The sequence below is a fragment of the Terrapene carolina genome, unplaced genomic scaffold, assembly GCF_002925995.2.
Source record: "Terrapene carolina triunguis isolate 2854851 unplaced genomic scaffold, T_m_triunguis-2.0 Scaffold211, whole genome shotgun sequence".
NCBI classification, from domain to species: Eukaryota; Metazoa; Chordata; order Testudines; family Emydidae; genus Terrapene; species Terrapene triunguis.
In genome coordinates, this window is record NW_020664562.1 from 19,419,383 (window position 1) to 19,444,687 (window position 25,305).

At 40.2% G+C, this 25,305-nt stretch overlaps 1 protein-coding gene across 2 annotated transcripts in view; it reads left to right on the forward strand.

Moving 5' to 3' along the window:
- Positions 1-25,305, forward strand: part of LOC113407427 (phospholipid phosphatase-related protein type 5-like) — a 54,583-nt gene that overhangs the window by 3,225 nt on the left and 26,053 nt on the right. For both annotated transcript variants that reach the window (XM_026655936.1, XM_026655935.1), the window contains exon 2: positions 23,869-24,001. In XM_026655936.1, coding sequence (XP_026511721.1) covers positions 23,869-24,001 — 133 coding nt within the window. The remainder of the gene's footprint in view (positions 1-23,868; positions 24,002-25,305) is intronic.

Below are 25,305 nucleotides of genomic sequence, written 5' to 3' on the forward strand. Positions count from 1 at the left end.
ACATCAAGAAAAGCTCTCTGACCCACTTTGGGAACACTGTGGGAAGCCAACAGAGGGAAGCTTAAGATATTTCTGGGGAGAAGATTGTTCTTTCTTTTTATGGGAGAACATTTCTGACGGAAATGGGAGAAGTGCACTTTAAGGAGTGTTGGGGAGGAACCACTGTGACTCAGATTTGGTGGGCAGGACAGCTGCTTTTTTGAGGGAGGGGCCTTAGGCCATAATGTTTTACGCTGGTGGAGCTTCTCTTAATAGGCGTGAGTGAAGGCCTCTGTGTATCAAACTTGGGGGCAACTATGCTAAGTGGGGGAATGAGCGGGCTTCCCAGTGACTTTTCTCTTCCCTAATTCCTGCAGACTCTGCATAAGTGGGAAGAGCCAGTTCATGGAGGAGCATGTAACGTGTATGTATGTTTGTTTTGAATTGGATGCAACACAAACTATCATAGTATATACTGTGATTTACATAATATTTTAATATTATACAGAACATGTTGCTGCTAATGAGAAGTTCCACGAAAGACCTATTCAATTCAATAATAAGCAATTCATCATCCATGCTTATACACATCCAGTGACTAGAAAGCCCTATGTAGAGGGAGGGGCTGCAGCTGCTATTGCTTTCCATTGAATGGAGCAGCAGCTGTGGAAGGCCTGGGGTAAAGTCTAACAGCTGCTTGCAGGTTAGGGAAAATTCCATTGCCAACAAGAGTCCTATATTATAACTGTTTTATGTGGTCTTCTTGCCGGGAGATATGAATTTCATCTTATCAGAACATACTATAAGAAAGCAAAATGTGTGAGGTATCATATTGAGATCAGGCTCCATGCTATTCAATGTAGATTGCAATATTATTTGTAAACGTTTCCCACTTTTAGTTATCCCTTTAGATATAAAATCATGACCTATACAAGAAGACCTAGCTGCAAACAGGCATACTGTTTGCACTGGGAGATATTAAAGCATATCTTTTTAGAACACACTAAGAATACAGTGCAGTGCAAAATGTGGAAGAGGTTGAAATTATGAGATCTCAGTAGAAGAATTTAAATGGCTCCGGTGATGTGATGTCAAGATCAATGGATCTGAAGATCCAATAGATTGTCAGTAGAATCCATAGGCTTGGCTTTTCCTTCTGACCTTTAATGTGAGTTGTGGATGAAGTAGCAGCTGTAGCTGAGACTCTCCTTATTTTTGCTGGTTGAAGAAAAAAATGTCCAGAATGACACTTGTATCCTGAGAAATTATTAAAACCTTCTTTGTAACTTGAAGTCAAATGTAAAGGTGAAAAGAAATATGGTCTTGATTGATTCTATTTAAAAATATGAAAAAAGAAGCATAGAGATGATAAGTTTTGTGTTCAGTGCTATTTAAACCTTTTCCCAAAGTGCCAGATTTTGCTCAGCAGGCTGGTTGCTTTTTTAGACTTGTTATGACAGATGTAGTTTGAGAAATATACGTCAGTCTAATCCTTTAGCTTCCAGTGGAAATGATTTGTAGAATTCTCAGCTAGTTGCTCATGTGTTTTCAAAAGCTACAAAATGATCTGTTCTGCTCCATTTCTTTCTGGTAGACCTTAGTAGTATTTTGCAAAGGTCAAAATGATTAACTGAACAAAAGAATGATTTTAGTGGATACACATATTAGTGCATATGATTTATCTTGACATCATTATTTAAGCAAATAATCAGTGTAAAACAATGGATGATAGGAACTATAATGTATACTGACTGCTTTATATACACTAGGAGGAGATGACACATTTTCATTAATACATTGTGTAAACACTAAGAGTTAACTCATGCTAATTTTGTTTGTTTTTATATCCAAGTAATAAGCAGATGATTACAGTACTTATTCATAAAACATTCACAGTTCTGTTTGTTTAGGCAGATTCCTAGCATGTTCATATTTTCCCTGTAAATCAATTAGTTAGTAATTTGTATTTTAGCATAATCCTCTTAATATCATTGAAAAAATGAGTTTAATTTAGAGACAATGTATTGGTTTTTTCAGTAGCCTGCATGAACATTTTCACTGGTGTAACCTAAAGAAGTAACTAATGTCAAAGTCAGATACTGTTTGGGCTAACCTAGATGCAGAAACTCCCTTCTCACTGCACTTTTGGAGCAAGGACTTCTGCATCATATGTAATGCATATTGAAAAATAACAATTCCAAGTATACTTACAAAATTAGCTGTTATCACTCAAGAAAGAGATCTTGGAGTCATTGTGGATAGTTCTCTGAAAATATCCGCTTAATATACAGCAGCAATCAAAAAAGCTAACAGAATGTTTGGAACCTATAAGATAATAAGACAGAAAATATCATAATGCCCTATATAAATCCATGATATTCCACACTTTGAGTACTGCATGCAGCTCTGGTCACCCAATATAAAAAAGATATATTAGAATTGGAAACGGTACAGAGAAGGGCAACAAAAGTGATTGAGGGTCTAGAACAGCTTCCATATAAAGAGAGATTAAAAAGACTGGGACTGTTCAGATTGGAAAAGAGATGACAAAGGGGGGGATATGATAGACGTCTATAAAATCATGAATGGTGTGGAGAAAGTGAATAAGAAAGTGTTATTTACTCCTTCAAATAATACAAGAACCTGGGGTCACTCAATGACATTAATAAGCAGCAGATTTAAAACAAAATAAAACAAGTACACAAAATGCACAGTCAACCTGTGGAATTCCTTGCCAGGGGATGTTGTGAAGTCAAAAACTATAACAGGGTTCAAAAAAGAACTAGATCAGTTCATGGAGGATAGGTCCATCAATGGCTGTTAGCCAAGATGGTCAGGGATGCAACTCCATGCTCTTGATGTCTCTAGCCTCTGACTGCCAGAAGCTTGGAGTGGATGACGGGGGTTGGATCTGTTGATGATTGCCTGTTCTGTTCATTCTGTCTGAAGCATCTAGCACTGGCCACAGTCAGAAGACAGAATAACCAGCTTATACAGACCATTGGTCTGACCCGATATGGCCATTCTTATGTTCTTATGATGTGAAAAAAACACTATAAAACTTCACTTTTCACTTTTCTTTCTGTGTCAAATTACATATGTACGCTTGCCCATGTGGGTAAGTTAATATACACTTATGGTTTACCAAGACCTGATCTGAGACCACATTGAGAACAATGAGAAAGAAGGGCTCTCCTAAGTATCATCACAGCTTTCATAGCTCTCTGCTCTTTCCTCAACACATTTGCCCCTACAGGTTGCCAATGTCTGAGTTGATCAGACCTGGGACTACTACGTTTAGTTAAGACTGGTTGAAAATTGTGGGCCTGTGCATATGTGCTGTACATTGCGAAGACTGATTCTATAAAAAGCCATATGTGCACCTCAGTTCCTATTTTCTGTGCAGAGGCACAATACTGTGTGTGTGTGGGGGAGGGATATGGGAGTCATATGCATCCTGTCAAAATTGTTTTCATCCTGTTGATGCCTCTTTCAAAACTGCTGCAGGTCTCATACATTCTCCTTCTTACACCTATGATTGATTCCTTGTGCTATTGCTCTGGGGACTGCTCTTGTGTCACCCGCTTAAGAGTGTTCAAATTGTTCTTGTTAAAGTGTAGTTTTTAGTTCACTAGTCACTTTATTATAGGTTTAGTCCTGTGTAATTTAGTGTAGTGCATTTTAAACAGAGTTGCTGGATTGTGTTACATTTAAGGGTGGGGGGTGTCAGAATTTTTGTTTTCTTTTTTTTTTTCTTCTTCTTCTTGATGCTTCTTAAAGGATTCAAGTTCTGCCACAAAATATTTCCTGGAGATGTCCCTCAGTGAATTCACTGTGCCATGGACAGGAAAATTTTTCTCCATTAATTGCTCACTCCTCATCCCAATCAGAAAGCGGAGCACCTTCACACTGAGTCCTCCATCCACTTTGGCATGGTCATTCATTCCATGCTCATCCATGGTACCAAGTGGATTTGTTTTTGTTTCTCTGGGTGCTTTGGCACCATGGGAAAAATCAAAGCAAAAGAAAAAGAATGCTTGATGTCAGAGATCTTTTAAGATACTTTAATGCCTTTGAGTATGGCACTAAAGCCCTTAACATTTGAGTGGGGCCACAGCATTGGGTTTCATGACACATGTACTGAACTCATAGCTTTTCCTAAAGCTTATCCTGAAATCCACCTTAATATTCAATAAGTTGGTCAGAACTGAGACAGGCTGATCTTTTTCATTCCTTGAAAAATACAGAAGTCGCATTTGATGTCCTCTCTTGGTGCAGACATAGGGGCCTTCTGTTAGGATTCATATTCACCATGTTATCACCTCCTTTGAGCCTTTCTGCTATGTAAGTGCTATATGCTTCAGTTGGAGCTGCTTCCTCGGACCCTTTCCAGGATTAGACTTGGCCCATGTGACCTATATATAACTATAGCTATGTCCTCCTCCATAGATCTTTGTATTACCACTGGTGAAATATTCTTCTGCTTTATGGTGATTCCAAAGCAGATGTCTAAGGGTATGTCTACACAGCAACTAGACACGCACAGCTGGCCTGTACCTGCTGAGTTGGGCTGCAGGGCTAAGTCATTGCTGTGTAGACTTCCGAGCGTTTGCTGGAGCTTAAGCTCTGGGACCCTCCCACCTCACAGGGTCCTAGAGCTTGGGTGCCAGCCCAAGCCTGGAAGTCTACACAGCAATGAAACATCCCTGCAGCTTGAGCCCCGCAAGCCCGAGTCAGCTGACACAGGTGTCTAGTTGCTGAGTAGACATACACTTAGTGATTCCTATACAGTCCCAAGGAGACTAGAGAGACTCCTTTCATTTGATCCCTCCTGACAAGAAATCAAGGAAATTGGATAATTGGGGCAGGAAGGCGTACACACCCACAGCTCCTTCTAGCAGGGCAATAAGTCACCAATTTCTGATGTCCTGGAAAGATCATCTTTTGTGTGGCAAGATGTTAATTACTGAGAGTCCTCCAGACTGTCAGTCATTTAAAGGTATCATCCAAGAAAGTTTGGATCAGTCCGAATGTTCTGTCGGGATTGATTTTATACTTGGCACCCATCACTGTAATATCTGAACACTTCTGAGTGCTATTCCACAAATAAATAGTCATACAATCTCACATTATAGTTGGATACCCAGCTCCTAAATAAACCCTGTGTCTCCACTTTCACATCAAATGGAAATGTTTTTTACACGTGTATAATGAGCAAAATCTTCCTTCCTGATATGTGATCTATCTAGTAGTTCTGAAACATCTTTGATTAGCTAAAGCTGATTTACAAGTGACTCCTTTGATGGTACTTTTGACAGCTATTAACACTTGACATGAAAAGCTAGCCAATAGAGCTCTCTTTCCTCACCAGCTAATCAAATCATTCCCAAAGGGCCCCTGCATCTTTATACCCTGTTTAAATCCAAAATGTAACCATGGGATATGAATTTAATTTCCATATGCTGAATTTAATATTTAAACAAATCAGTGAATGACTGCTACATTTCATTTGCTGAAATTGCCTTTTCTATTAACAATTGTCTCATCCAGACTAGTTATTCAGCTCCAAGCCCTTATGTCTCTACAGTACTTCCACCTTTAGAGTCTTCTATAAGGGCAAAACTTGTTTCCATTTTCACACAGAGGTTTTCCCCAAAGTGCTTTCAAGATTCTATTTGAACCAGCCATCTCAGCTTTAATTTCTTTTGTGTGAGTTTTTTTCCTTCATCCTCATGCTTCACAAGAAACTAATTTCCACAAATTGTATGTATAACATGCTATCCGTTTTTACCTGTGAGAAAAAGGAGTTTAAGAAAGTCTCCATTTTTCATTTTGGCACATGATGGTAAAACAAAGTGGAAATCTATACTGCATCAGTTTCTGTGTGAAAGAGTAGTTGCATTGCAAACTTTTTTTAAAAATTATTTTTAGTTTACCACTCTCAAGATATCGTAAGGTTCATCCCACCAGATCTAAAGTAATTCAGTACTTATTTATTGACCAGACAGGGTTATACCTTTTGGATTGTTGGCACAGATGTCAGGGCAAATACACTGTTTTAGAATCTCATTCTGCTCTCACTTACCCCTGGGTAAAACAAAGAGGCCAGTGAAGTTGTAACCTGTAAATCCAGGATACAAATCAGGACCTTAATCTTTCTTCGTTGGGAGTCATTCAGTGGTGTTTGTTTTCTCCTCCTGTTGCCATTTTCTGAGAATCCAAACCAACATAACACCACAAAAGATACTTATGTATATCAAAAATGGAATTCATAATGCCCATTGTGCTCACTGCATGCAGTGTTTAGGAACGCCAGCCAACTCTGGGCCATGTGTTTCATTCCATGGGATGGGTCAGGAGTCTCCACTTTCAACAGCTGAATGCCTGTTTGTCCTTAAATGATGCACTTATGGTTAAGGGAGAATGTTGTGAGTTCAACTAATCCTGTGTATAAATTCCCAAATCACATGGCACATTGTTTTTAATCTAAAATGGAAAGTGAAAACTACTTACCATGCTAAGTAACTGTTATTCGTTATACATAATACAGGATTGAGGATTTATATGGCCGTATGATGTGTAATAAATGACAGCCAAAATAGAATTATAAGTAGCTTTTGCTATTTTTGTTCTGCATTGAAAACTATATGTTTGAAATTTTGGAATTTACACACTGATCTCACAGGGTGCATTCTCAGAGGAAACCATCAGTTTTCACATATGCTTCCATCATAAACAATACTAATACAAATAATGGATAATATATTTTGGGGATGCATATAAAAGTCTAGCTGAGGCCGATAGGCCACTTCTCCAAAACCCAACAGTTCTGTGTGACGTCCTATTTTAAAAATGAATAATATTTGTGAACATTTTTTGTAACCCAGCCTTTAATATTCAGTTATGTAGATGTGACATGGTCTAGTGGGTAAGGCATCAGATTGGGAGTTAGGAGAACAGAGTTCTATTCTTGGCTATCACTAACCTGCTGTGTAACTTTAAGAAGGTCACTTCATCTTTCTGTGGCTCATCTGTAACATGGGGATACTGTAATACTTATTTTCCTTTGAAAAGTATTTTCAGATCTACAATTGAAAATCACTATATAAAATATCTGAGATTTGATTATTTTAATCTACTTGTCTCATAAGTATCATAGAATATCAGGATTGGAAGGGATTCTCAGGAGGTCATCTAGTCCAACCCCCTACTCAAAGCAGGACCAATCCCCAGACAGATTTTTGCCCCAGATCCCTAAATGGCCCCCTTAAGGATTGAACTCACAACCCGGGGTTTAGCAGGCCAATGCTCTAACACTGAGCTATCCTTCCCCTCACTAATAGAGTACATTTAAAAATAAAGGTCCTGATCCCACATGTGCATGCTGTTTCATATGATTTCATGGTCATATGGAACATAAACCTGCAATACTGTGATCATATTGAGCCTAATCCTGTAATCCTTACTCAAGCAAACTTTCCACTGACTGCAGATTCAGTTTATACTAAGAAATAGCTGCAATTTTTTTTTCACTTGTAGTCATAAGCAATGTATAGTATAATTTTAAATTGCTTCTATTTTGGGCATCTTCCTCCATTATAAATTACAGTAGTTGATCTTTATTAGTTTCTAAGGATATATATATATTTTTTGTTTATGGGGTTAGGGAGAATGAACGCAAACCTTCTCTCATAAGGCAATTGGGAGCTTTGATCGAAATTATAATACACAGCTTTTCAAGAATTGATATCAGCCCATTAATGTGGTTTGCTGATTATTTTTCCTTCTCTACATAACATTCTCAAACACCATTTTGGTGGTTTTAGGCATGTGGGTGGCATGCAGTCACTAAAGGAATCTGACTCATGATTTCATTGTCACTCAAACTCTGAATAATTTTGTGAACATTTTCTTTAATCAACTAGTAGCCTGTCTCTTTTTATTCAAGAATGATGTTGGAATCAGTAAGTGGAACATAGTTGCTATAGCTGTATAATAGAAATCCTTATTACAATCCAAGACAACTATATATGGAAATAAAGGTCCCAGTTGAGGAAAACACACTTGAGTATTTGCTTATTACTCTGTCCTTATTACTTAATTATGTGCAATTAGAGAGCCATTTCTTTGTTTGTATACATTACTTAAAAATTAAAACCATAAAAGATTTTTGATCTTCAGTGCCATCGTTTAGATGATATTGAAGTCTTGCTCATTCTAAATAAGAGTGTTATCTCTGATGAAACCAACTCCTCAAATCATCATCTGGGAGCTAAGAGAAAAACAACAATGTATTTATGTGAAAGCGAAACCATTACAATTAAATAGAATGGAATAAAATGCTATTGATGATTGTATGCAGTGTTGTAGCTGTGTTGGTCCCAGGATATTAGCAAGACAAAGTCGGTGAGGCAGTATGTTTTATTGGATCAACTTCTGTTGGTGAGAGGGACAAGCTTTCGAGTTTATACAGAGCTCAAAGACCTAAAGAAGAGCTCTGTGTAAACTCAAAAACCTGTCTCTCACCAACAGAAGTTGGTCCAATAATTGATGGTTTGCAAAATTCATAGGATAGGTCTTAGGAAGTAGGAAAAATGAGTATATATTGTAACTAATTTTCAAAACAACATTTTTGAATATAAATATGTAGATTAAGTGTCATTTCACTGACAGAAAACAGCACTCTTATATGGCTATATCATGGAAACATTTGGCTCATTTATCCTTGCTGTAGCTTCACTGTAGTCAGTAGAGATGGAGCAGGGAGGAATCTGGACAGTTTTGTAATTGGAATAATTTTTCACAAACAGCCCTAAAGGTTAAAGGTGGTTTTGTTTGTCCATCAGAGTTTGAGCCCTAACCTAGGAAAAAAGAGCAATTGTGGCTTTTCCTTGAGCTCCATATAAGGGGCAGCTAGTAGCTTTGCTCTTCTAGGAGCTAACCAGGAACCAGATTGAGAGTCACAATTTGATTGCTGGTTTCCTGGGATGGGGGAAGTACTCTGCACCATCTGGCACAGATTACTTCCTCTGATGCATTGGTTCAGCTGTGTTTATTAGAGCATTGTGTGGGAAGGAAGCGGGGAGTCGAGGCTCTGTCCACTTTCCTGCCCTGCTACATCTCACTCACATATAGGGAAGGGAAAGAAGTGGGCCTGTGGTGGCTTTCCCTTCCACACCCCCTCTTCCTCAATTCCCTGTGCATCAGCCTAATTAGGTCACAATTTGCTAAATGTGTTTATAATTCTACCTAAATGTGTTTGTAATTCTTCGAGGGGGTGAGGGAAGTTGTCTCATCTCTTGAATGTAGGACATGAGTTTGTAATATTAGAATGTGATGCACAAGATGACTTAAGAGGAGGAGAAGATTCAGAATGCACATCAGAAAATACAGCAAAAAGCTTGAGAAACAGTTATAGAACCTGATGGAATCTGTCCTCTGGAAATAGTGAAAACCAAGGACAATGAAAGAGCCGTGTAGTCACCCAGATGGAAAAGAGTGACAAGGCTGGAATACCAAGAAAGAAGTAAATCTTCTGTGATTGATACCATTCAAAGTGGCAGGCAGATGGTAACAATACTCCTGAATACCTAAACAGCTGAAAAAATCATAATATCACTGAACGTGTATAAACACCCAGCAGCACAACTCTGCATTCCCAGCACACCTGGAACTCCTCTTTCCAATGAGAGCTCTGGCTGTCCAAAGCTTGAGAGATTGGGCCAAATGCTGTGTACACACACATAGAAATTACATATTTTAACTAAATATCTGTTTATTATCTTCACAGAGAGGAATAACTCAAGCCACAATAAAGTCTGCATTGAAGCCCATCCATTTCACAACTTTTCTAGCCCTAGTATTCTAATACAGATATAGTCAGGTGTTCATTAAAATACTTGTCTCTTTTCAACTCTTGAGTTTTTCTCAACACATTTGATATACCCAATCACATCTAGTTACCATTATTTTACAGCTAAATAGAGAATGTATGTTCTTTGAAAGGTAAATACCACTTGTATTGTTTTATGAAGTAGACAGAGAAATACACAAACATTGAAGAAAAGTAACAAGACTTACTCAGCTCACCTTAGTATGTAGCCTTTACAGTATATTTACTGTAAGTCCACATACCTAGAAAAAGCTGTTTTACACTCCACTGTCTTGGCAGTAAAGTGCATGATTTTCTTTTTGTGAGGCCTTTTCTATGCTAGAAATGTTTGCTAAAATTTCCCACTGTTGCTATTACTGGTTCTGTTCCACCAGTGAGTCGCCCTAATGAAGGTACTTGGGACCTCTAGCATTTTAAGCATTGTATTATGTAAACCTCTAAACTGGATTGGATAACATGTTGCTTACAACGCCAGTAGCCATCTGGAGCCCTGTCTAATCCAACTTTCTCACCATTCCTACCACCCAGTACAGCTGAAGCAGTGGTAGTAATAGTGTGAATATTTATTTGGCAAAAAAGCCTAGTGTAGATACACCCTTTAGGTTTCTTTGTCCCGTGAAAAAAAATGTTGAGCCATGCTATTTTCTCATGTACTCCTAAATTAAAGTAAATACCAAAGGTATTTATGCTACTGGTATGTACTGTACTATGAAAAGACTTATTGTATGGATTAGCTAACTACCATTACGTAGTTAAAGTAATCATTAAAACCTCTAATGCGCATGTTATAAATAACTCATTGCTCCCATTTCTGAGCCTTCATTAAAATTTTATCTCTAATAAACATCACTTCAGTATACTCATTTATTATAACAACATTCTCAAGGAGAAATAATTGGACACGGTGAAATTATAGCTCTTCGAGTGTGGAGGAAAAAAAGGACTGCAGGAGGATGATCTTACACTGTTGTATCTATACTTATTAATCACTATCACTGAACCTGTTATTTTTGGGCTGCCTAGATAAGGGGCTGCCAGTTTTTTGTTTTCTAGTCCTCTCCCTGCTGATTGGTACATACTTATAGCATCTCTTCTAAAATCCTGGCCCACTTTAAGTCAATGGGAGATCTGCTCTTGACTTCTGTGAGGCCAGGATTTCACCTGGGCTCCTTCTATGTGTACCAAACATCCAATAAAGATTGCAATCCCATTCCCTCTTCTGGGTTCTTTCTTCTGTCTTCTGCATACATTAGAAATAATAATGTAATCTGTATGTCAGTGTTGGGTTATTCATAATTTTACTGCTGCTTTTGTGCTCAAGATATAGTATCTTTGAGCATATGATACCATCAAGTATTTCTCCATTAGGGATGTTAGTGTGTCTTTAATTCATCTCTAGTTATATTTTGTCCTTATGCAGTAATTGCTTAGAATTTTGAGGACCGTAAGGAAATACTTTAAGATAATTACAAATGATCATGGGCAAACCTCACATTTTTGTCGGATCTCTTCTGTTTGATTTCTGTGAACCATTAGACTCCTTCCCCATAAGTTGATACTTAGTCCTTCATCAGTATGCTTTGCTGGCATTACTCTAGCTAGTTCTTGGGACAGCATTCGTTTCTAGAGTTCTTGGGACAGCATTCATTTCTAGAGTTCATGTTTCAACCCCACATTTTATTTGAACTGTTTATTTCATCCCTAATTGCAAAAGGATTTAGGGGCCAATCCTCTTCCCATTGAACTCATTGGGAGGTTTATCGTGACTTCAACAGGAAAAAGATAGATATATTGGGTTGATAATTAGACAGTAGCCTTAAGATACGTGTGTAGGGAGAGAGTTTTATACAGAGGCCCTTATAATTAGAGCAATGCTAGATGTGTGGCTTCAAAGGAAGCAGTTACGCTGTTCAGAAGATAAAGAAGATGTTTTGCAAAATGGTGACTGTTTTTTTATTATAAGTTTTATTTAAGCTTCTTTGCAATCATGGCTCAAATAATAATTTACAGTGACAGGAGCCAAGAGGAAGTGTAAATATAGGCTTTGCAGATACATTTGTCTGTCATGAAAAGCCAAAGCAACACTAGTGACAAACATCAGTCAGGTGGGCAGCATCATTTGTTTAATTCCAATATTAGAGCATAATGTGTTAATAATGATACAGGGTACAGAGTCTGATCCTTCAGTCTCAATGGCTTGAGTAAGGACTATATGATCTAGACCAAAATCTGCAAAATATATGTAGATTCAGGCAGCAGTTCCATCCAGGAAAGGTCACACCAGATACTTACCAGTCCCCAGGTAAATCACTAGTGACACCAGCCCCACCCTCTTAAACACACTAGTCCAGGGGTAGGCAACCTATGGCACGTGTGCCGAAGGCGGCACATGAGCGGATTTTCAGTGGCACTCACACTGCCCGGGTCCTGGCCACCGGTCCGGGGGGCTCTGCATTTTAATTTAATTTTAAATGAAGCTTCTTAAACATTTTAAAATCCTTATTTACTTTACATACAACAATAATTTAGGTATATATTATAGACTTATAGAAAGAGACCTTCTAAAAACATTAAAATGTATCACTGGCACGTGAAACCTTAAATTAGAGTGAATAAATGAAGACTTGGCACACCACTTCTGAAAGGTTGCCGACCCCTGCACTAGTCAGAGACACACATGTCCACTAGAAAAGTGGTCAGAATAGGAGCAACATCTCTAGACACTGGGGAGATGTTTGGGGATAGGAGGTAGAAGGGGAGGAAAAATTAAAGGGGGAGGATCATGTCTCAATTTCTATAATGTATTTTAAAGTATGGCGGGGCAGTGGTATTCAGGAATCCCAGAAGTGCTTTGTTTTTCCTCTTCTTGAGAAAATTGGAGCATTAGAATAAGCGTAAGATAGGCAATGTCCAAAATCCTGCAGAGTTACTGAAATTAGTTTCTGGCATGCTGCGTGTCAATGGCACTGTTGAAGCAGGAAGTTACCACCATTATCAAAGCATCACACAAGACAGGACTCATGGGGAGGGGAGGTACTTTTGAGGAGGAGAGAGAAAGTTGTCACCCCACGATTTCTGTTCAATTTCAGTTGGACTGGGGAGAAGCTGGTGTGAATTGAGGACAGGATGAGAGGCACGAGATTCAGACTCTATCTCCCACCAAATCTTGAGAGCATACAGAACAGGGCAGCAGCATGCAAGATACAAACTCCCAAGTTAATTTGTGACCAGGACTTTCAAAGACATACTGTTTGTATGCCCAGTACCTGTTAAGACAGCTCAGGCACTGTGGAAGATAGTATATGTTGAATTTTACTATTTAAATTTAATCATAAATAGGGTATTACAGATGTGTAGATCAAGTAAGGTTTAAGGAAACATAAAGGAACATAGCTGTTGGAAATAGATATTGGGGGAAAAATATCCTAAATGTAGGAATTATGCTTAATGATGAATACGTCTTTTACACCAAGTACAAGAGACATAAGGAGACAAACTACTGCCACATATGATACAAAAGCTTATGGCTTCTCTGCACAGCCAAATCAGCTCAAAGGGGCTGGCATGGAGGCAAGGATCTGACCCAACAGGTAAAGGGGGAGATCTTGCATCAGTCCCCTTACTGAGAGTTTTGCCATTGACTTCAGTGGGCTGAGGATCAGACCCAAAGGCATGCTCCAGCAATACTGCATGGCATTTACCTTCTCATAAGAAAGATAAATTGTGAGGCCTAAACTGACTGACATCACTTTACAAGTATCAGAAACTTTTTTAAAAGCCAAAGCTACTAATCTAATGTAGTTACTGATATTTTACATTTAGGATGAGATGTGTTCACACTTGATTGAACATGGACAACTTTATAAGACATCTGTGAACCTGGAGGAGAAGATTAGCCCTTCAGCTTTCCAATTGTGGAACAGTGTTTTAGCCTGCAGCTTGTTAATATTACATGGCTGATAGGTTTGCATAGTTAAGCATGTCTAAAACAATGTCACCAATGCACTTTATTAGGCACAAACAAATCTTTGCGTCCCACCAATTTTGCATTCAATCACCACGTTTCCCAACGTCCCCCCACGTTAACTTGGCGTAGCAATGACTTGCAGCATTCATGCCTTTCTCTGAGTCCCATTTGCATTGACTTAGTAGTAATGATCACTGATCAGCATGCCACTGCTCAGGGCCGGCTCCAGGCACCAGCCGAGCAAGCTCGTGCTTGGGGTGGCAGATTCTAAGGGACGGCATTCCGTCCAATCCTAGGGTGGCACGGCCGCCCTTTTTTTTCTTTTTCTTTTTTTTTGGTTTGCCGCTCCGGCCGCCCTGTAGGGAGTGGCGGCGCGGAGGAGGGGAGCACCCTGCTGCGAGCGGGCTGCGCGCTCCTTCTGCCCCAGCCGGTGCCAGGTCTTCAGCAAGCCCGGCAGCCCACGTCCTTCTCTCCCCACCGACCTTCAATTCACCTGCAGGCGGGAGCGGCGTGGAGCCCTCCCGGCAGGCGGTGCGGCGGGAGAGGCCGATTGGCAAGCGCCCCAGATGAAGAAAGCCTTGGCTACCCCCCTTCTCTCTCTCCCCCCCGCTCCCTCCCCCTCATCCCCACTAGCACAGGGAGTCCCGCTAGCTAGCGCAGCCGGGGGAGGCAGCTGCGAGCCACCAAGTAAGTGGCACCGAAAGTTTGCACCCTGGCTCCGGCCGCCCCGCACATTTTTTTGGGTTTTTTTGTTTTTGTTTTTTGCTTGGGGCGGCAAAACAGCCAGAGCCAGCCCTGCCACTGCTCCCCTTCCTCACCAGTTCTATTTGTAGAGGGAATTGATTATCTACTCTGCCTCTTGTAATGTGACATTCCAGAATATGCTCCTTGTCGCAGCAACATGCAGCTGTACCAGTGACAATTTTAAGAGAGCAGCCTGTTGGGGCCCCCATATAGCAATTCTAAGAGCATTCTCATAGTGATTCCATAGTGTTTTATCCATTTTCTATTCATCCAAGGAGTTTCCATGCATAACAGACCACTGGATGCTGCCTTTTTTGACAACAATACAGAGGGCTAGACTGTGCCTTTTAACTCAGAGCCTTGAATAGGGGAAGTAGTGCAGAGCTACACTGCTGGAAGAGGTGTAGCAGAGAGATTATTCCTCAGACAGGCAGAATCTCTCCAAGGCTACTCTTTGCACAAGGGACTTATTGTTCACCTCCCCACTTCTGCATGATCAGGCATTAGCATCTCAACATCTAGCCTATGATGTGTACATTTCAGATCAAGACTTACACTCTTCCCTTATGCAATGGTCATGTAAAGGAGATTCTCATAACTGCATTAGAAATAGCCTAAATCTAAATCCTCATAACCATATCTAAAAATGGTCTTTTATGAGTCTGAACTCTGGCCTCAGATGATGCATTTCCCGTGTTGGAAGCATAATTTGCTATGCAGAGAACTCATCTCTGGGGCCATATAAACATTCCATAGGGAACGGGAAGGTACTCACAGATAAGTACAAAAGATCAGAATAAGAAAGCTTTTAGCCACAATGTACTTCAAAAGATTCTGTTTCATGCTGGTGAAATACAACAGTATAACAAATTATTGTAATTCAAAGGCTGAGGGCTGAGTGACAAAGCTGGTCACTTTATATTTTATAAAGTGCTTTCTCATAGCATTCCCTTGAAGACCTCTGGTTATAAAATGTCTGATTAATATGCACTTTTCACCTATAAGCAGAAGTAAAATTTGTATAAAGTGAACAACTTTCACTGTTTTTACATAATGACTAACTATACCATATATCATAAAGTGAGATAAAGAGCATTTAATACCATTAGAAATAGTTAGCTAATTTACTGACTGACATGCAACCTACATTTTTCTACATTATAAAAATTGTGCGAAAGCTGCTAATATTTACAAACCTAATTTTATATACTAATAATAATTTTTCAGTAGTAACTTTAAATGCATTGAACTGACCCCCTTCCTAATTATGGATAAGGAACCACATTGAAAATGAAGGATATTTTCCAAGTTTTCCTTGCTGCTCATTTCCTGATAAATTGTGGAATTCTTTTTTGCGTCCTCTCACAACACATGCTGAGTGGTTACTCAATGTGATTATATTTCTACGTGCTGAATGCCAGGTGGATTATTCTCTATATAATTAACAACCGATACATTTCTTTCAGAAGGATTTTTTTTCCTCAAAACTTTTGGTCATATTTACACTAGAAAATGTGTTTAGGAGGAAACTAGCAATGGCTTTCTCAGTCAGTTTAAACAAGCAAGAAGCAATGAGAATGAGAAAACCACAAAGAAAATGGCCTCGAGGGAAAGCTCTGCATAATGAACTTGAAATTGCTACTGTTGGTAATACTGCCACTGCTTTTCCTGCCAGGGCTGTCACCTCATAAGCCAATGTTAGTTTAAAGGAGATTGTAGAATTAGTCTACAAAATCACTAAGCACCACAGTTTGTGCTGCTAGATTTTGCATGCTCTATAGGATGTTGATGTCATTCAAAAGTGAATATTGATGTCACTTGGAGGTGAATGCTGGCCAGAAATGCAACACTATCTTGTTTTATTTTAAGAAAACAAATCTGAAGGCAGATCAGCAACAACAAGACAAACCCCTTAGTCCTGCAGCCCTTTCTGTGAAAAACTCTTATTGAAACCAATGTGAGGGCCTGTAAGATAAGACCCACATTTTGCTGAAGTTATTTCTCCCACAAAAAGCATACTAGAGAGAAGCATTCCTCTCATCCATCTTCACTAAGATTTTTTAGCCTGGGCTTTTTCCTCTCACAAATCTGGAAGAAAAGCAGGACTTGTGAACTCAGGCATGAGGTTCTTGTGCGCTGGTCTCTGGACCATGGTGATATGGGGACATCTTTCAGGTGGTCAGGCAGCTCTTAGTGGACTATGTGGTGCTGTCTGTCTGTCATTAGGTGTGGTCCTGTTGAAGTCAATGGAAAGGCTCCTAGTGACTTCAGTGGGTTTTGAATCAGACCCGTTGTTTCCAGCTGAGACAAACAGAACTGGTCGGAGAGAGGAATGAAATGAGGAGCAGAAGTAGACAGTATCATCAATATTTTCAAGAAGGACAAAACACTTAGCACATTAAAGAACGTGTCACATAAATATTTTCCCAGAATTATTTTTGCATGTGAGCAATTGCTGTAATTGGAACATAAACATAAGAACTGACAAGTGGATCAGAACAGTGGTCTGTGTAGTCTAGTGTCCTGTCACATACAGTGGGTACTATCTGATGCTTTATTGGGAGGTTCAGTAAATCCTAAAGTGGGCAGTAACAGGAGAATCTGTTCCTAGAACAATTTCCTTCTAATCTAATATTATAATTAGATATTCTTATCTGCATAAATGTTCAATCTTTTTTTAATCCTGCTAAGTATAACCAGGGGTGTTATGCAATTGTGAATGAGAAAGGAGATGAACCAAATAACTGTGAATGAGAGGGGAGGTGGTTCACGAAAAATCTGTCTGTTAGGATGTTAGGAGCCCTGTGCTAGAGTAATTCATCTACAAGGATATTGTCTGTTGTAAACAGTAGAGGAAGGTAAAGAAGGTTGCGTGTTTATGGAGTTAGCAGAAGGTTACTACTTTATCCAATACATTGAAGAACCAGCGAGGTCACAGCTATTCTAGATTTAATAATTGGAGTGAGCCAGGTGTATTGTGATATTTCAAGTTTGAAAAAGGTTCCGAATTTAGGACCTCTGTTGTTCGGAATATACAGTATGAATGGTAAGGCGATACAGAAAATAGATATCTAAATGTACACATGATGCTAAAACTGAAAGGCAGAAGAGCACCAGTGCAACCTGACTTGAGAAGATTTGGATTGTTTAGGAGATAGTATCAGAAGATGACTAATGCAGAAAAAACTGAAATAATTTTGGCAGTGGGAGCCAATCTAGGAAATATGTGCTAAATGCTACAATCATCCTGAAAAGTGAACAGAAAAAGGACTTACATTGTAGAACACTATTGAATCTGTGGGACCCGTGCATAACAGCCATGAAAACAAACAAGGTATTAAATTATATCAAATGAAAATAATATTGTTCGACTTCCCTCCTCTCAATTTAAAGAACTGGATGTAGTATGGGTCATACCACAGGAAAGATATTTGCCATGGAGATTAAGTGTAGGGGAGACAACTTTGCCTATGGGTTAGCATCTGGGGCCCTTTCTCTGGCTGATTCTTCTTTTCCTGAGTATGTATATCTCTGCCTCTCTCTTTGTGGAAATCTTAGTATTCATAATGAAGTTTGCAACATAACATGTAATGTACATATCCTCTGCAAGCTATCTTAATGCTTTATGGCTCTCATTATGATAGTATCTGAGTACCTCACAATCCTTTAATTACAACATTCCTCTGAGATTGGAAGTTATCACTATCCCAGTTTTACAGATAGCAAAATCACTTCTGGCCATCTTTCATCTGGTGTGGAGAACTGGAACCCTGCCAATCGCCTGGAAGGACAGTATTGTGATCTCACTCTATAAGGGCAAGGGACCACAGAGTGAATGTAAGAGCTACAGGCCACTCACCTTGCTCTCCATTCCAGGGAAGGTGTTTGCGCATGTTTTGCTGGCATGCCTGGAGCCTTTGCTACATCAGAAGCATCGTCCCCAACAGTCAGGCTTTACAAGGAACAGGTCCACATTAGACACCATTTTGGCCCTTCGCTTGTTGTCAGAGATACACCATGAGTTCAGGAAGCCCCTGCAGGTAGCATATGTTGATCTTAAGGCTGCATTTGATTCAATAGGCCGTGTCGCATTATGAAAGGCCTTAAAGTGTCCCTACCACTCTTCTGGACTTGATTAGAGAGCTACATAATGGAACCACTGCCCGTGTTCATCTGGGGAACTGGATGTCAGCGTCTTTTAAATCAGTATCTGGTGTCAGGCAGGGCTGTGTCTTGGCCCCTGCACTCTTTTGTCAGGCAATGGATTTCATAATGCAGCATTCCGTCATTTCCATAGGCATTGAGATTGGTGATCTCTCACTCACAAACCTTGACTACGCTGATTGGCGTCGCAGCATCTGCCATGGGCCACTTACAACAGATACAGAATCACCATCATCTTAGTATGACAACCAAGTTCAGGATTTATTCGAGCTGTATCCTTTCCATACTGTTGTATGGCTTCGAAACATGGACACTACGCTGCGCAGGCTGGACAAAGCTGGAGGCTTTCCACACAAAATGTCAATGTCGTATACGGGGCATAAAGTGGAATGGCTTCATCTGTAATGCAGATGTTTATGGTAGTTTGGGTCTAGAGATTACTGGGGCCATTGTCCACAGGCGGCGCCTTATGCTTTTCGGACATGTTGCAAGGATGCCACAAGACATTCCAGTGAACGCCATTCTCCAGGTGACTTGTAACATCCGGGATAAAATTCCACCAACTGAGGGGTGGAGGCAGTCCGGGGGAGAACCCCTAGTATATGGGTTCATGAAGTCTGTTCTGATGTTGGACTCTCAGGCCGTCAAGCCTTTGCAATTGCTCAGTAACAGACCAAATGGCAAACAATCGCTACGGCCGACTGTCTGGCTAAGCGTTGAAGAAGAAGAAGTTTTACAGATAGGAAACAGGCACAGAGTCTGGGCGACTTGCCCAAGATCATACAGGAAGACTGAGGCAGAGAAGAGACTTAAACATAGGTCTCCCAAATTCTAGGCTAGTTCCCTTAATCACTTGCACCATCCTTCTCCTGCTAGTCCTACTAAGACAGCCAGGTAAACCACATTTTGACTTAAAGATTTTTAAAGACCTATATATGGGGTGAATATTTTATTTAGTGTTAAATGTATTTTGTTTGGAAAATTCACATCTTGTTTTCCTGATACCTTTATACATTATAATTCCATCTCAACAATCTCTTCTAAATCTAGGATTCATTCTTCAATAACTATAATCATTATAGAATCCATCCTTGACCTCTGAATTCTTGAATGTGCTCTTCCCTTTAGCGGTCCAAGCTAGCGAGTGTATCTCAAACAAAACAACCTAATGGATACTGCTACTAACTTCTCTGTCACTTTTTCATCACTCTCAGTATGTTTGTATCCCTATAAGTGTATCAATGCTACCATGGACAGCAGGATAATTATTGACTAATTTATTTAACAGAATTTTTCATTTTGGGCTTTGAACAATATCAGGGAAAATCATTTTGTTTGCGGAGTTATTGGGGGGGAAGGGAAAAGTACACAGATAATCACATTTAATTCAATATACTTGGGATAAGCTTCTGTCGTACCCTCCCTTTACACATTTTCCCCATGCAAAGCTGGGCACTGTAGCAGCCTCTGTACTAGGGGGATTGCAGCGATTGCTCCTTCTTAGTCCATACTGGGCGTTCAAATCACAGCAAAGGGGCAGGGAGGTGGTGAGGTCATGGGCCCTTTGCCCCCGTCCCTGTAGAGATGCTACCCACATGGAGATGGTAGGGCAAGGGATGTGTGCAGTACTAAGATGGAGTGGGGAACAGAATCTGGCCCAGGATCTGCTGTGAGAATCTGAGAGGAGAATTACCTTCTAACAGCAACTAGAGGCTGAATTCTGGGCAGAGTTGTGCCCATGTAGAAGGCTGCGGGGAGGGAAGAACAGCTTATCTGAGCTGCCAGCACAGCTCTGTCACCAAACTCTGAGAGAAATCCATCAGCGTTCAGGCTTTGGAGGAATACAAATGGTTGCCTGTTGTGCACAATGACTTATTCCACTCATTGTACATTATATCTGAGGGCACAGAGCAGGGCCTGGCACATCAACAGCTCTGCTTACAGCAGAGTTCTTAAACTTTCTGACCCCCGAAACTGCACATCAAGTACCAGAATAACTTATTTCACCTCAGAGGCAGAATACTATTGCATAATATGCTACGAAGACTTGACAAGAAAAGTAGTCAGGTCAGTCTGAAAATGAACTGTTGCAAAACGAAATACATGCGTTCAGACATCTTACGAAAAGCCCGAATAACGGTAACAGGAGAAGAAATTGAAGAAGTGGAACAGTACATATATTTGGGCCAAGAAGTTAATATGCGCCAAGGCATGAACGGAGAACTCTCGTGAAGGATTCGGGCAGGATGGTGTGCGTTTAATTCCACCAAGGACATCCTCAAAGAAAAAATCAACAAGACCACACGTACAAATATCTTCAATTCAACAGTGCTGACAGCCATGCTGTATGGCAGTGAAACGTGGGCACTGACAAAGAGAGAAGTACAGCGGCTGTCAGTAGCTGAAAGGGCAATGGAACGAGCTATGTTGAGAATTTCCCTTCTGGATCATATCCCAGATGAAATGATTAGAGAATGCAGCGGTGTGAAAGATATTGTTGTGGAAAGCAGATATAATAAGATACGATGGGCGGGCCACATAGCACGGTTCATGGACAATAGGTAGACCGCAATCATTACTGAGTGGTACCCGCTAGAACAGAAAAGACCACCTGGTCGGCCTCCAAGAAGATGGGAAGATGACATTGTAAAATGTTTCAGACGAATGTGGAGAAGAATGGTGGATGTGTTGGGATCGGCGCAGTCTTAATGACAGCTGATGACCGATCCATTTAGGTGATCCAGGTGATGCCATGAGTAGCACTTGTCTTTGCCTGGCCTACCAACAGAGATAGGAGGTGCAACAGGAGAACCATCACTGCTGCTTGTCAGGGTTCAGATACAACCAATAGAGACAAGCTGCCAAGTGATGGGCAAGGGCGCCTGTCCCACATAGAAACATGGGATACTTGGAAAGCCTGGTTGTCCCATTCAGAAGCCCCAGCTTTCCTGTAAACCAAGAAGGGGAACCCATATTTATGCCTCCCATGGATCAGCATATTCAGAGATACTAAGCAACTTTGACATTGCAAGCACTAGCAGAAGGTTCTGCATTCTATCTCATGACATGCACATGTAAGGAATTCATACTAAGGGCCAGATACTGCTCTTAGTTACAATGTGGAAATTTGGAATAATTCCACTGAGGATCTTTGGATTGGCACAGGTACAACGGAGGGAAGAATCTGGTCTAATATGTTCAAACTGTCTAATATTAAATCCTAGATTTTCTGTTCTCCAGGGGCGTAGGGAGAAACCTGTGAAGCACATAACAGATCTTAAGAGGTTTCAGCCGTCGCATCCACATATTTAAAGCTTTTTTCATGAAAGCTGTAGGAGTTGTTAAGCTGAGCTCTTGTTATCATTGCCATTGTTTTGATGAACTCAGATTTCAAGGTTGAGTTAAACTTTACACATGTACTTAACTGTTTCTGAATCATAACTTGATAAAAGGAGTATAGAAAGAGGAATTGTACTTCCCAGATGTAGAACATTTGAGTCAGATCAAAATGGAGAGGAAGGAAGTTTGGTAGCTTGTGTACTGGATTTACTGTGTTTAATCTAAAATGTATGCTGTTAGATTGGCTTCTGATTCTACAATCAGAGAAAATCAAAGTTCAGTGTATTTGACCAAATTTTGCCTTCCATTCCAATCATGTAGCCTTCCTGAGTTGTTGTTGTTGTTGTTGTTTGTTATTTGGACTACAGTATTATAAACAGGCCATTTCCTCCCCTGTGTGGATGAGTGGTCCATGTCACAATCTAGCCAAAAGTTTTCTGAGGGAATCTAAATAATAACTGAGTCAGATAATGTGGCATTTAGTCTGTTGGCTGCAACTTCGTCATTGCATTTGCCTGCAGTTTTCTTTATATCCTGGTGTGATGCTTTTGTGAATAATATAGTTCATAAAGCTGTTCAAAAACATTTTGTGGTTTTAAAAAAGATTAATTATTTCCTATGTGAAGATTTTTAAAAATTTGGGCCATAATACAGCATTGTTTATTTGAATAGGGATTGCTGTCTTTCCAGAATTTAATAGCAAGGCACTCGGTATACTGCTTTTCATCCAAAGTTCTCAAAGTGCTGTGTAAATGGGTATAAGTGTTGATATTCCCTTTATGTAGATGGGTTAACTGAGGGCAAACAGGTAAAATGGTTCGCCTAAGATCACATGGTGAACTGAACCCTGGCAGACCTGGTATACAGTATCTCAACCCTACACTTTATTCACTAGACCACCCTTACCCCCACAATACTGTACATGCTATAAAACTTCAGTACTCTATATAAAAAACTTCAGTTGTGTATACACATGCAAATCAAGAGCAGTGTATAGCCATATGGTAACATGATGTACGCTTTATGAAGGTTATTAAATTTCAACTTGGCATTTGTTTAGTGTTTCTGAATGTTTCAGTTCTTGCTGACAGAGCTGAAAAGTGTGGTCTAAAAGCATTTCAAATATAAATTCACTTTGGTGTAAAGATTGTAAAGTGTGAAACAGGGCCCAGTGAGTGTTCAGATATCAGCAATGACATTTTGTTGAAGTGTGATGAACAAAGCTAATATCGAACTTGACAAACTCGCTTAGCAAAATAGGCAATCATTGTCCCTTAAATACCTACTGTGGCCAAACAATTCCTGATGTGAACAGAAGCTTTAGAGTGAATATTTCCTCTGTGATCAAATGATTTAGGGCCCAGTCTTGTGAGGTGCTGAGTGCTCATTGAAGTCAATAGGATTTGAGTGTTCAGCACCTCACAGCACCAGCCCTTCACTCCTGATGCTTTTACACATATCTCAGATATTATGTAGTCCATGGCTCTTGACTTAAGAATTTTTTTTCTTGAAAACTGGGTCATGGGTGTAAGTGCTAAGTCTCTGTTATGAAAGGTTATCCTCTTTTTTTATGCAAATAAATTAAAACAAGCTATATGGCATATTTCCTTCACAAGTAGATTAACTGTGCAGGACTTGACTCACTTATGTGGGTTTCTGTTTGTTTTTCTTGTCCTATCTTAACCCTCCCCCAAACCAAACAAACAATCATCTCTACATCATTAGTATTTATGCTTGCCGAACTCTGATGTACCATGTCTTCCCCTTTTGTTTCCCTCCTTAGATAATCATTGGAGAAACTGCAGTGTTTTGTCTACAGCTAGCTACAAGGGATTTTGAAAACCAAGAAAAAACCATATTAACTGGAGACTGTTGTTATATAAATCCACTGGTGCGAAGAACCATCCGATTCCTTGGTATGGGCAAAGTTAATGCTTTTATAGTTTAATGAATGCAAATAGTCAATATCATAAGATTTCAAATGAGGAAAAACATTATGTAACATCAAATGCTTTACATATAATCCTAACAACACATGTAATGGGTCTCTTCCCCATGTATGCACTCCTCTGTAGACCTAGCACTGCTCTTTTAGGCAGCCAGTGGGAGTTTTGGGTGAGCAGTTATTATTAGCAGCAGCACAGATAGCAAGAACTGGGTGCTGGCAGTGCTTAATTTGTGCCAGGGCTTGCCAGGGCTGAGCCCTGCACCTCTAGGCTTGGCAATTCATAGCCCCAGCATCTCTGGGCTTACTGCATCAGTTATGAATGTAAAAAAATTGCTTGAGCCCTGGAACCTAATTGCTTGAACCCCAGGCCTCTTTCATTACAAATTAAGCACTGGGTGCAGGCCAAGTGAGGGTAGAGACATGGTCAGCAGACTTGCAGCAGGATAGATTGACTGACCAGGCCCACTGCAGACAGGGAGTATAGAGGTATCTCAGCTCCTAGGGCCTTTGGCTTGGCTGCCAGCAAAGCATGTACACGTGCCCAACTTGAAGTCAGTCGGATTTAATCATGTGCTTAAAGCTAAGCACATGCTTAGGTACTTTGTAATTCAGGCTTTGATTCAGCAGTTAAATACAGCTAGGGTGAAGCTCTGGCTCCACTGAAGTCAATAACAAAACTCCCATTGACTTCAGTAGGGCCAGGATCTCAGTGCCGCTGTTTAGTGCAGTGTAATCTTTTATTTGGGAAAAAAATACCACTTAAAATATCCATAATATAGTTTCCAAATGTCACTTTTTGGAACCTTTGAATAAATATGGAGATGCTGTAGCAGGGCTCAGTTGGGTCTGTTAGACACAGCCCTGAGCAGGAGGTGATGCCTCAGGGATGCACAATCCCTCCCTTATTGCCCTAGTGTGTAAAAGGAGGGCACAGCTGTGCCATTCTTTACAGCCTGAAAATGTCTGTGGCATCTCTATCTTACGTCAGAGACTGTCATTCCAGCTGGCTAGCAGGTTTATACTAGCAATAATATTGGGCTTGTAGAAATCATTAAGGACCAGACTGTGCCAGGGCTTTGCATGGATCTATGGGGATGGGAAGGGATGGTGTAAAGGAGCTACCCCCACTCCACTTGGTTTCTTAATGTAGGGACATGTATAATCTGTGCCTGCACTCCTGCTCATTCAATGAACCCTCGAGTGCACAGAAGCAAAGAGCAATCAGGGAGAGTAGGAAGGAGTAAATTTTACTGTTCTTTAGGGCCAGTGAGG